This window comes from Sander vitreus, chromosome 7, assembly GCF_031162955.1.
Source record: "Sander vitreus isolate 19-12246 chromosome 7, sanVit1, whole genome shotgun sequence".
Lineage (NCBI taxonomy): Eukaryota > Metazoa > Chordata > Actinopteri > Perciformes > Percidae > Sander > Sander vitreus.
The window spans coordinates 24,807,029-24,819,711 of NC_135861.1; the positions used below are offsets into that span (position 1 = coordinate 24,807,029).

The 12,683-nt window shown below is 43.5% G+C and overlaps 1 protein-coding gene across 1 annotated transcript in view; it reads left to right on the top strand.

Annotated features, from left to right (window-relative positions):
• The window catches only part of camta1a (calmodulin binding transcription activator 1a), a 286,670-nt gene that overhangs the window by 124,067 nt on the left and 149,920 nt on the right, over positions 1 to 12,683 (top strand). Inside the window, exon 4 of the mRNA XM_078254023.1 lies at positions 8,948 to 9,015. Within this exon, the coding sequence (XP_078110149.1) occupies positions 8,948 to 9,015 (68 nt within the window). The remainder of the gene's footprint in view (positions 1 to 8,947; positions 9,016 to 12,683) is intronic.

The following is a 12,683-nucleotide window of genomic DNA, read 5'->3' on the forward strand; positions in this document are numbered from 1 at the left end:
ACATTCAGCATTTTTGTATTTTTTAGGAGCTCTTTCACTATAGCTGCATATTGAGAACAGGCAGAACCAAACACTGTGAACTTTACATAACCAAACAGCACAGCATGCTACTTATGCAAGCACGCGCGCACACACTTTTTTGCACTACATGCTCATCGGTACACGTGCATGACTACGTGGTCAAAGATAGCTGCAATTTTGAAGGAAGACCTGTAGGTGGTTCTGGGGTGTGTCTCGGATTGAAAGTTAGAAATTGGTTTCATGCAAGGGTGCCCCAGTCATTTGGCTGCACTGAATAGGGGAATTCAAAGGATAATGCAGACATTAATTGATTCTGGAGACTGAAATAAATAGGCTTTCAGGCTCACATGAGACAGTACTCTGCTCATTTGTGCCTTTCGAGGAAGACGGTGGAGTCTCTCCTCCTCTCCTCTCCCCATTCCCTCTTTGGATAGGTCCAGCAGGAGCCTTAAAATGAAAGTTGACATCAGTTGATTGATATGAAGTGAATGGTGACCTTCTAGTTCCACTGTCACTTCATTTATGCATGATACCATCGCTCCTTGACTTTTGGGGAAATTTGGTCGAGCTTTGAAGATATAGTGCTTAGATTCTTACAATGTCTCCACAGAGAGAAGTCACACCTCAATTATATTTAGATGACATTTAATGCCCTCTCGGTGGATTTTGACTGCAATATCTTTCTCGCACAAAGCACAAGAAAGCAACAAATGTAGCATTTATGTCTGCACTCTATATCAAATTGTGAAATTACATTCGGAGTCAAACAGACCTAGCGGCTGTTGGGCGTACAATATGAAATGGCACTTTCAATATCCGCTGTCTACCAAAACAAGAGACATACAGTAAAGAATTAGAGAGAGGAGACACATAAAGAACCACCTCCTCTAGTAAGTTTGACTGCTCCTGCAGGTTTTTTCCCCCTCTTTTGGTGGACAGAAGTTGTTCAGCAACAGAGTGGGGTAACAGCCTGGAGTCTCTGCAGTGGGGCTGGGGTAAGGTCAGCATCACGTAGGCTCCGCCACTCCGTTCTCCTTGGTTGGGCTGTCAGCAGGGGGGAACAGACATCCTGCTGCATAGATGATGAAGAGGACGTGCAGCGTGGACGCCAGAGGTCAGACAGCCACGGGGCGCCAGGAAGTGAACCTGGCCGCTTCCCTGCAGCGCACCACAATGCGTCCGCGTGCGCACACATACACATTTTCTGCCCTGTTTACTAATCTAGTGCTCTGTGTTTCCGCTGAGCCTCCAATACGTCTTAAAGTCTTGCCAGAAGTTAGAGCCTGAGGGAAAGAGAGAAGAGAGAGGTGCAAAAGAATCATTACACAAGACACATCTCTCAAGGGTACAGCAGTAGGCGGTCCCATATGGGCTTTAGATCAGCAGGCACACACACATCCATAGCAACAACCACAGGGTCACAATGCTGTCTAATTATGGCTGACAAAGATGGATGTATTTCATCTCCGTCATCTTTATGTCCAATTCTTTATTTTTTAATTTAAAAAAAAAATGTATGTCCCTAACAGACCACATAATCCTTCTCGTGATTCCTCCAGGTTTTCCGTGTGCTCGGTTGTACACTAATCTCTCCGCGTTCGTCCTTCTCTCATCTTTTCTGTCTTTGCTGCTGCTTCTCTGCTGTCTCTCCTGTTCTGTCCTAGCATAGACACAAGTGTACTACCATACAAATGCATAGAAATACAGGACATGGACGCACAGTTGGGTTTGTTACAGTGTGGGAGGCAGTGGCTGGCCATTGTAGTCCTTCAAGGCCAAATAATTACATCCTCTCAACAAACATCCGAGACAGCAGCCATGGCACCAAAGCCCGAACAATCCTGCTTCATGCCAGCTCCCTCTTCCTGGTCTCTCTCTCTCTCTCTCTCTCTCTCTCTCTCTCTCTCTCTCTCTCTCTCTGTCTGTCTGTGCTGTTGCGTAGCTCCTTATTCCGAGGCAGAGGAGGTGGGAAGTATTCTGCCCCCCTCACACAGCAGAACAAAATAATATTGATGAGAAACGATTTTGTATGTACCTATATGTGGTGCAAGATAGTCAAATCGTACTACTTTTTTTCACAAATAAAGACATTTATCACAAATAATGTAGAGTTTATTACCTGAATGAATTTCAGTCACTATGACATCTTTATCAGGCTCATTAGTGGGGCCTGTCTGTAGCTGGCCCAGCAGAGCAGTGGGAATAAAAACTGGAAAGGAAGAGGGAATCTAATATATTTTGTGTGATTATGAAATTAATTACATTTTAATTATGTTTATTTAGTAAATGATGTCTTTTGTGAAATCACGTTGCAATGTAGGAATATTAATTGAAATATATTTATTTTTCTCTCAACGTTTCCCACTGTCCCTCAAAGAACGTGACTTCTCCTTTAGCTAGTGGTTAACTCAGTTAATTGATGAAGCTACTCTAGCTAATCCTAATTAAGTAACGTTTTTTCTTCTGCTGTAGCGCTGCTGTCTAATTGGAGCATGTAGTATTGTGCCTGGTCCTGTATTTAATTGTTTCTGCAAATGACTTTTTCTTAAAGCTGACAAACTTTAAGAATCGTAGAATAGGCCCACTTGACAAGCCGGCTGCTTAATTGGTTGCTGAACACTTGTTCTGTCTTGACAATACACAGATGTGTGACACATGTTGAGCCACACAAACCCACTGGAGTAGCTGCAATGCACCTTGGCATACAGTAGATTCTACACATCTCTGAAACTCTCCTAGAGGAATGAAACACCATTCTTCCAAAAACATATTCCCTAATTTGGTGTTTTGGAGATTGTCGGGGAGAGTGTTGTCTAAAATATCCCATAGGTGTTCAGTTGGGTTAATATCTGGTGATAATGAAAGCTGCAACATATTTTTTTTTAAATAAATTTTAAACGCATCAAACCAGACACCTTGCCCTATATGGAAACATTTGCATTTGTTATGTTTCTTATTTCTTATTTATTCTGGTTTTGCCTTTGATATGTCACCCCTTCTGTAACAACCCAGGTGACTAATGTATGTGTGTGGGCAAGAACTTGCACAAGATCTCTGTTGTATGCACACCAATATTGTTTTTTGATATTCCATTACTGAATTAAGGTTACACTGTTAGTGGGTATGGCCTAAAACCCCTCGTCCACAACTGTTCTTCCTTATTGCTAAGTCCTCTGTCCTTATGTAAGTATATAGTGTATAGAAGTGATACAGTAAACAAAACGGAGAGTGCTGGCGGAGCAGCTGCTGTGGGATACATTGATTGTGGGAGCAGGGAGGCGTGCAGCGTTGAGAAGTGTGAGGAGGCTCCCCAAGAGAATGCCTCCTTTTTCACAACAGTCTTATGACCAGCATGCCAAGCAGAAATGTGAAGAGAGGCATTGACCAACTACTGGAAAACATCTAAGCTATCCAGGATCAATGTTAAATTGATCCAAGAACTATGTATAATGTAGGGCAGGGGATGGCTTGCCTCGCTCTTCTCACCTCCTGTATGGCAACAGAGAGCCGAACCACAGGAGCTGAGCAAGCTAGATGGAGAACAGAACAAATTTTCTTCAGGTGTGTTTTAAACATATACTAAAATCTAAATGTGCTGGGTGATGCATGAACATCAACATACATTTTTGTGAGGATGTCGTTTAGCAATGATGATGCAATTTTTTTTTTTATCAATAAGTTGCGAAAACACAGGGTGGTTTGTGGTTGTGGGCAAGGTAGAGTGGAGCAACAGAGTGGACACAGTGTGACTTCCACCCCTCCCTTTTGCCATGGGCCATCCCTAGTAAGCCCCATGCAGGTCCTAATGAGCAGTATGCTGGAGAGGGCATCGTTTGAATCCAGCACAGGGACTCATAGAACAGCCTCAGATGCCAAGTGCAGCTGTCAACAGCTCCATACTCTATTGTTTGCTTACTTTCACTTTCTCAACTCTCTCACTCTCCTATGTCTCTGTTTCTGTCTCAACCGTCTCACTTTCTCCCTTCTCCTCTGTCCTGACCATTCTCCTTGATAGCAAATCCACTGAATCCTATTATGAGCCATGTTCAGACAATCTTAAGGGCTAGCTAGAGGTTACAGCTTGCTAAAATAGATTCATTCTACCTCACTGCCTTTTCCTAGCTTAAAAGAGTAATATGGCCATATGAGATTACATAGATACAGTGTGTGATACATTATTGCGAGTGCATTAAGAATTCATGAAGTATAAACAAAAGAAAGCCCAAAATGATTCAGCAAAGGCGCTTTTGCTTGCAGAATCGAACCGAAGCGCTCTTTTTTTAATCACCACAACTTCACGCTTCTCCTGTTTTAAATGCATTTATCATTGTCATGGGAGAAAAACCTTTCAACTTTGTTCCTCCTCTCTCCTTCTTATTACCCTCTCCCTTTTCAGTAACTATCTCACCCTCCTTCTCCATCCCTTCTTTAGTGCCAGTCTCTGTCTTTTCTGTGTCTAATTGCATTTGAATTTTTTCTGGTGTAATCTTGTGATAGCCTGGAGCTTCAACGCCCCCCCTCAAAATCCATTTGTGCCCTGCCCTGGGCAGGTTGGTTTCCTGGGCTGCCCTGGAGGAAATATCAGATGACCTGGTACTCCACAGCAAAACCCAGGTCATCAGGGAGGGCTCCTCTCACCGTAACCATCTCTCTGCCCCCTCTCATCCACTTCCTGCTTTCAAGTGCAGTGCAAGGTCAATGCTTTGAGGATGCATTCCCCAGACTTCACCACAAGGCAGGCTGGAGGCGCTGTACTCTTCTTCTTTCCTCCCAGACTTGCTCCATCTATTCTTTAGCATCTTACTGCTCTCTCATATTCATTTCATTAGCTCAAGCTTTTACCTCAATCAATACTGTTGCTAAAGTTAGTTTTTCTAATATAGCTATTCATTAAGTGCCTTTTCATTAGTGTCACTCGAGCAACAGTATAACTGGAATAATACTGTAATGGACAAACATATACTGTAATTGTTGAATCCTTCTTTTGGGTGATGAAGATTTAAATGGTTAATCTCACAAAGAATGACTCATTACTTAATGTTTTACATAATGTTTCTAGTAAATCTTGGGTTTAAAAAAACTAAAATTAAATTCTCAGACAATGATGTAACTGTTGGTATTTTAATGTAGGAGCGGCACAGAAGGGAATGTGCTTCGGGGTTTTGTCCTCCCAGCCCTGTATCGTTCCCACCTTTCTTTTTCTGTCAGCTGAAATGCACCGTGGATGCAGAAGTAGAGGAGAGACGTTATGGATGGTGTTTAGAGACAGGTGCCTGATGTGTCCTGAGATAATGCCAAAATACTCCTATCTCTCCTTCTAATGGAACAGCGACAGTTGTTTCAAGTGATCAGGTCTGTCAGCCAAATGCTGGAGCGTTGGTCCTCTCAACGCCTCTCTTTTCTCCCATAAATCAAAGTTGCTAGTGGGAGAGAGAATCACAGGGAACAGCAAAACAATCTAGCCTCAGGTCATCCCGGGACAGTGAATCTACCGTAGAATATCTCCATTAAACACTGGCTTCATGTTTGACTTACTTCTGTACAACAAGAAAGGGTGAGGTTCTACTAAAAATCCATCTGATCAGGTCTACAAACAGTTGCTCCGCAAATTGTCATGACAACTAACTTTGAGACAATCAATATGGGACAGGTCAAATAGTGTTTATTTTCTGAGAGTTTACTGCTTCTGCTCCCACACACCCCTTCCTTGGTGCAAAGAAGAGAAATGGGATGAATATGTTAGTGTCATCTTCAATTTCAAATAGGTAGACATTTCAAAAGCTGATTCTCTCTGGAGAAAATGTTGTACCTCAAGAGTGGAAATATCATCTGAAAGGCAAGACAGTAAAAGCCAGTCATCTCAAAATGAAAATTTTCTCATGGTTTTCACCTCAGTGCTTATGGGAAAGGAAAGAAAAGAAATGAGAGTGAGTGTCAGATTGGAGAAGGTGTGTGGGGCATATGAGAGGAGAGAACTAGATGGGAGACACACTGATGAGAACAGGAGTGACACCTCCTGAAGAGCATGTTAATAACGTGCCAGGCCCAGGCAGGTAACCAGTAATCAGGCACTCTGATTGTAACACGGAAGACAGAAACACACACACAAACACTCTCGGCTCTCCATCTCCATCAGCCCGGAAACCGCTAGACTGCTCCGTCATGTTCTGCGGCGGCCCCCTGTGCTAACAGTGTGTCGCAGCTTTTACAGAGACAAAAGAAACAAATGAGATGGCTGGGTTACAACAAACAGCTCCAGGTTGTTCTTTCCCCTGGAAAATGAAAGGCCTCTTTTTTGCAACCACCGTGTCAATTAGAGGAGGACTTGCTCATACTCACTCTCTGGTTCACTGGTAGCTTGCGCTGATTGTTATTTATTTAGATCTGGCTTGGAAGGGAGTTAGCCTCAATTTAAGCTGTGCAGAATACAGCTCCTACTGCTACAGTATATTTCAACAGCACCTGAGGATAAAATCCCAGCTAAGATCATGTCAGAGGGAGGCTGAGGCATAAAGGAAGTAAGTACAAACAGCCTTCCACGAGAAGGATTCTGACCTAGGAGGTAGAGTAAGTTAGAAGCTGTGTGTACAGAGGGCCTCTTCTGAATATTTCCCCAGTGAGGGAGAGCAGGCCAGAGGCACTGAGGTCAGCAGATAGAGTCCAGAGCCCATTGACAGCTGCTGGTTTGACTTTGATGCACCATCGGTGTTCAGCACACCACTTGCCTGCTTCCCCCTCCACTCCTCTTGCACTAACCCGCAAGCGTGTTTGTTCAACCTGAACGCCAGTAGCCTCTCATTATGCCGCCCATGCAAACTTTGTCTCTTTGCAGCTGTTTAATGGCTGCTCGTCTGTTTTTGTTTGTTTCCTCGCCATAAGATTATTGCACCTTTTATGGTTGGTCGGGGGGTTGGAATAATCCCTGGCATCTGTTCAGAGAGGGAGGGGTGCGCAAAGAGCCAGAGGTAGAGGCTCACTTCTACTTTTTTAAATACGACACCATGCGGCCCCCTATTTCATCCTCTGCCACTGAGACCGGGGCCGTGGCTGGTTTTTAAAGACAAGAGTGATGGAAGGGGCTCTGTGCTAACAGGCACAGAGGTCACTGAAGGAGCTTCCTGCTGCCGTTTATCCCTCCCAAAATGAGCATAGAATAGCAGGGATTAATCTAGTCACTGCTGTATTAGTCTCATTTACTTACAAATGTATGCGGAGAAGTAACTTTATTGTGACCCTAGTAGGCAAGCCTTATTTTTTTCTTTCCCTGTGAATGGTGTAATTGTTGTTGGCACAGCTAACATTACACTTTCTCTACAGAACAAGAATTTTTGTTCATTCCATCAAGAAGGTTGCGGAATGTGGCTACTTTTCATTGCTTTATTGTTTTTTTTTGTGTCATACAGCAGAAGTTATAAAGGAGAGAAGCAGCCTAGAGCTCTTCTTGAGAGCCTCGTCCCCTTCCTATCTTTTTCTCAATTCAAGACTCCATCTTGTCATGGCTTTACTGCCTCCGGTCATTATGGCAGGAGAACAGGAAGTTAATCAACGCAGCATTATCTCCCAGCCTGCACCTGGAGGCAAGGATGCCAGTCATGCTACCACCCTCTCTCTGTTGGGACCCTCGCCAGCCTGGGAACCCCTCACACTGCAGCGCCCTGCAGCATCCCCATGGGCCAGTTTGCTGTGTCTCTGTGCCAGGTCACACTTGTGACACAGCCTTGATGAGCCAATGGGAGCCTCCTTGTAGTGGTGCATTGTTTATGGTGTGTGTGCACGCAAAAAGAAAAGAAGGAAGCAAAAACCACTGGCTCGGTTTTTGTGATCACTTTGTGCTGCCACATATGTCTCGTATTATTCTAAATCCTTCTATAGAGAAAGCTGGTATATTTGGAGACATTATTGCCCCACGTGCACAGGCAAAGTAACAACGTAAAACCCCGGAGGAGGCTTTTATCAAACTCAAGCGCAGACAAAAACAAGTCAATATTTGAACAGCATATTCACACTTAAAGGATTGTTGACACTGCAACATGAGGAGAGATGCAAATCCTTAAAAAACTGAAAAATATATTTTTGTGGAATATGGCAGGAGGTCTGTCCTTGTGTCTCACTCTCTCTAACAGTCTGAGAAGCTGACAAATGTTCTTGCTGAAGGGGTGAATTGCTGGCTGTCGCTGGTAATTATTAGGTTGTCTACCAGCATCCAAAGTGCTTTTATTTCTGCCCATTAGTTTGGTGAGAAAATGGCCGGGTATGGTCGAGCGTGTTCGCCCTTACCCTCAGACTGATGCAGTAGGCAGGGCAAGCATGGGAAACTGAAAGTGTTTGAAGTATTTCTATTTAATACCAGAGGCAGTTTGGGCTTTTTTTTTTTTTTTACTTCAGTGTCTATAGCATCTCTTTGTACACAACTGACTCCAAAGGTTCTACACCCTTTTCTTAAGTAGCAGTATACACACATGTCAATATTGTGAGACTAGCGTGTAATTATTATTCAAAGGTTAAAGAGTGGATTGATCCATAAAGGAGTGTCAAGGGCAGATCAAAGAGATTTGGGGGAGGATTGGACCAAAAATGTTAAAAGCTGCTCACTGTCAAACACAGAGACATCAATCTTTCTGAGAGCACCTTGATGTCCTCAGAGGAGAACCTGATCAAAGCTTTTGTAACAAAGATGGTCTCAGAAGATGATCCGACCTCAGCTGCATTCCACTTCTGTCTTTCACTTTACTTTTACCAGTCTCCATTTACCTGCCTGAGCTCCACGGCACTACCCCTGTTTCCGTCTTTGCCGTGTTTGTGCTGCTGGTTAGACTGTCTGAATATCAATGAAGCAGTCTCACCGATGTATTACAAACACAAGAGAACAGTGATTAAAGATGACATATCTAAGCCTCACTCCCTTCCTCTCTTCTCTTTTTCACAGGAGATTGCAGCTTACTTGATAACATTTGAAAAGCATGAAGAATGGCTAACGACATCCCCTAAAACAAGGTAAGACAATTATACTTCTGCCGTCTTTTAAAACATTAGTTAGGATTCATAGCCCTAAAAGTATTACATTCAGGGAGCCAACATTTCCATTTTTAGTTTTACATATTTTCTTCTTCAAGACCATTTTCCTTATGCACAGCTTGCATCCTCCTTCAAGTTCAGTGCAGGATGTTTAATATTACAGGCTGCTGATGGCTGTTTAGAAAAGTTTACAGTTTTCAGTTAAATTATAGAAAATTAATATAACTATATATTGCCTTTTGGCAAGCCAATTAACATAACATGCACTGGTGCAGCATCTGTTTTGAATGGTATGTTAATGTGTTCCTCTAATAATAATAATAATAATGCTGTTGAAGCTGGAGGTGTTTGTCTGGGTCAGACTGTACACCCACATGTGGAACTAAATGCCAAGAGCTACTGTAATATTTGAAACAGAATAGGGGTGCCAGCATTGCAATTCACTTATTTTGTAAATGTAAGCAGGTACAAATATTTGGCCAATGTGCAAATGAAGAACACATTCTCTTTGGCTTTTTTTATTCTGCAAATGAATGGGTTTTATGGCAGCATTGGCTGTGATGTAATTGTATCATCTACGAAGGATAATCATTTATAATGTATGTGGCTTTGTAATAGAATTTTTCTACATTTGACAGTAGTGGACACCTCTTTGTTTGAGTAGCTTTCCATAATCTCTTCATCATGGACAGCTCCGGAAATGACACCCTTGCACTCTTTTTTACTGTTGCACTGTCAGACCACACAATCACTTCACCGCTACAGCAATTGCAGCAATGTGAACACAATGTCCCCTTTACTAAAGTTTACATTTTCATGCATTTGGAATCAGTTCAATATGTTAAATCTTTCTTTCTCTTTTTCTGCAAGCTGGACTGGCTATGCTTGCATTATTAGCAGTCCTCATCCATGTGTAAATGGACCCTGGGCTCACTGACATAGAACCCACTCCTCTCGTCCCTCTCCCCGCCCCTCTTCTCTTCGGCTGCCTTGGAGGGACATTGATAATAGTTTTGCATAAAGACACTGCCAATTAGAATATGTTCTCTGGTGTAATTATAGAGCGTAGGCCAAAAGAGCACTGAGCTCACCTGTTTTTTTTATTATTAAGAATGTCCTCTACTCTCCAACTCACCAAAAATGAAACCAAATGTTAGGCGTATTTTATGTGGCCTGCATAGTTGGTAGTAGACTCACCTTTAGTAATCTCTCCAGAACATGCAGGTGCTGTAATCTTTCTGTAGTAGTATGGTAAATGACATCAAGGAACAAATATAAAAGGGTTAGGATTTTAAAAAAGAGACTGTGAAGGGTGCTAGAGCATTAGAAATGTCAGAGCACTCACATCCTTCAGCACAAGGCAGCCTAAAAATGACACTTGAGTGAGATGTGAGGGACTTTTGATCCAGTGACTTTCTAGTCAAATGGTCCTCAGGATTCTCATGGCCACAGTCACCACTTGCTGCCTGTTATGTAGTGGTCTTAACTGCCTGTGTGCTCAGGGATTTCAACCCCATGTCATGTCTCAGTGCAGGTGCTGATATCTCAGCAAATGTGTCACCAGGAAGCAGCCCCCAGTGTACCTGAGATCACGTGACAGCACAAAATCACATTCCATGTGTGCGTTTACTGTGTGTGTGTGTGTGTGTGTGCGTGTTCTAGACAAGAGAGCGGTTGTGAAGTGTTTGTGTTTTCCCAGATGTCAGTGAAAGGGTACAGTGTAGTGATGGATGTTGGGGCCAGGAGAGGTTGGGGGGGAGTGAAAGGGTGCAGCATATATGTGTGATTGATGGGAGATGATTGATGGCTGGCCTCTATATGACAAGCTTTCTGCACAAGGTGATGGGTTAAAAGTTCAAACTCGGGACACCTGTGGCTAAGTGCTGCCTTATCAATTGTCGTCACACATCTTCGGGTGCATGTGAGTGGGGCTCTGTGCATCTGATTGTGGGTGTGCCGTCTGCATGTCTGTTGTGTGTGGGTTGACCCCTGTGGGGAATAGGCTAAGTAGGCTAATTCTGCCCCTGCCAGCGCCTGTAGACAGGGTCAGCGGGGCATGATGGGAGGCAGAGATAAGCAGCAGGGTCATACATGGCGACGCACCGCACTGCATGGATGCACCACATGCATGTAACAACTCTGACACATGCAGGTCGTAAACATGGTAGTGGGCCACAGCCAGAGCTCAAGGAGCTGACGCTAGCTGTTTGACCAATGTGACACGCGATGCAGGACATGCACTGAATAGAGATGGCATCCTGTCAACACAAGGAAGATGAGATGAAGTTGACCAATTACGTGCATGCACAGTTGTATTTTACTAGGCTAATGCACATCAGCCAGGCTCATACAGTAGCAGTGCAGCCAGTGCTGTCGTTTATTTGGGTCTGTTTCTGTTTGTTTTTCATTTTAAAATCTGTAACGTGCCAGGGGAGAGTGGTGGAATGCTGAGTGATTGATGTGCCTAGCTCTAGTAATACACATTCCCTTTAAGATAGGAAGTGCAACAGTGCTTAAAATCAATACCAGTGTTCGCCCGCTGACTGCTTGAACAGCACTACAGCTAATTCAGGCTGCACCTGTCAGAGCTGGGGAAATCTTTCCCTTCTCGGGCCTTACACTTTAATTTACACCCACAGCCTCGCTGGCTTCCATTTCCATTAAAGGGAGAGCCTGGCATTATGGCTTTAATGAAGGCCGCAGCCAGGTTGTGATTTAAGATGGCCGTTACCCCGCACCTTCACTCCACAGGAGGGAACACACTTAAAGGGACAATTAGGATTTTCCTCTCCTACATCCTTCCAGATAGCCATACTCATTCTTTCCATTTGCCTTTTTAAAGCTGTGTCCATGATGCTTCAGCTGATGGGATCTGAAGGTGCCTGTAGGAGGAGAGTGAAAACAGAGGGAAGGCACAGACACACTGTGGTTTCAAATCTAGACAATAACATTTGATTTGACCTCATCATGGGCGTTACATGGTGCTCCTGGTGAGAGCAGGCATTTGTTGTCCATCATAAATTACACAGATGTCTCCTTGAGGAGCTTTTTCAGGGGTGTTTGTATGTTGACGGATGGAGAAACTATTGACTAGAAGGTGTCACAAATTGGTCAGCCCAAAGAGGTAATGGACACCTGTGTGTCGTATAGAGATAGCTCGTTATCCTGAGAATCCCATAAATGGAACACGGTTTCATGAGTGTAACAGTCGCACATTAGTGTTTCTTTTCTCTACTGTTTGTTTTATACGGCTGGTTAACAGCAACCCATCTCAAAACACAACAGAGAGAGTGCTTCTACGCCTGTCATCCAGATCGCTCTGTATTTGTGTTACTCCTGTCTTGCATAAAATACAAAAACATAGGCTAGACTTGTTACAGCTGTTGGAGTGTTGAATTGGTGGGCTATGTCAGCCATTTGCTTTGACTTCTACTCAAGTTTGGAACATAGAAATGTATACATGTGCTTACATAACCACAGAACACACCCACATACATACACACACACACACATATACACACACACACACACACACACACACACACACACACACACACACACACACACACACACACACACACACACACATTGTATATTGAAACTATCAAACAATAAGCACCAGTCCATGGAGGGCCCTGCAATGACAC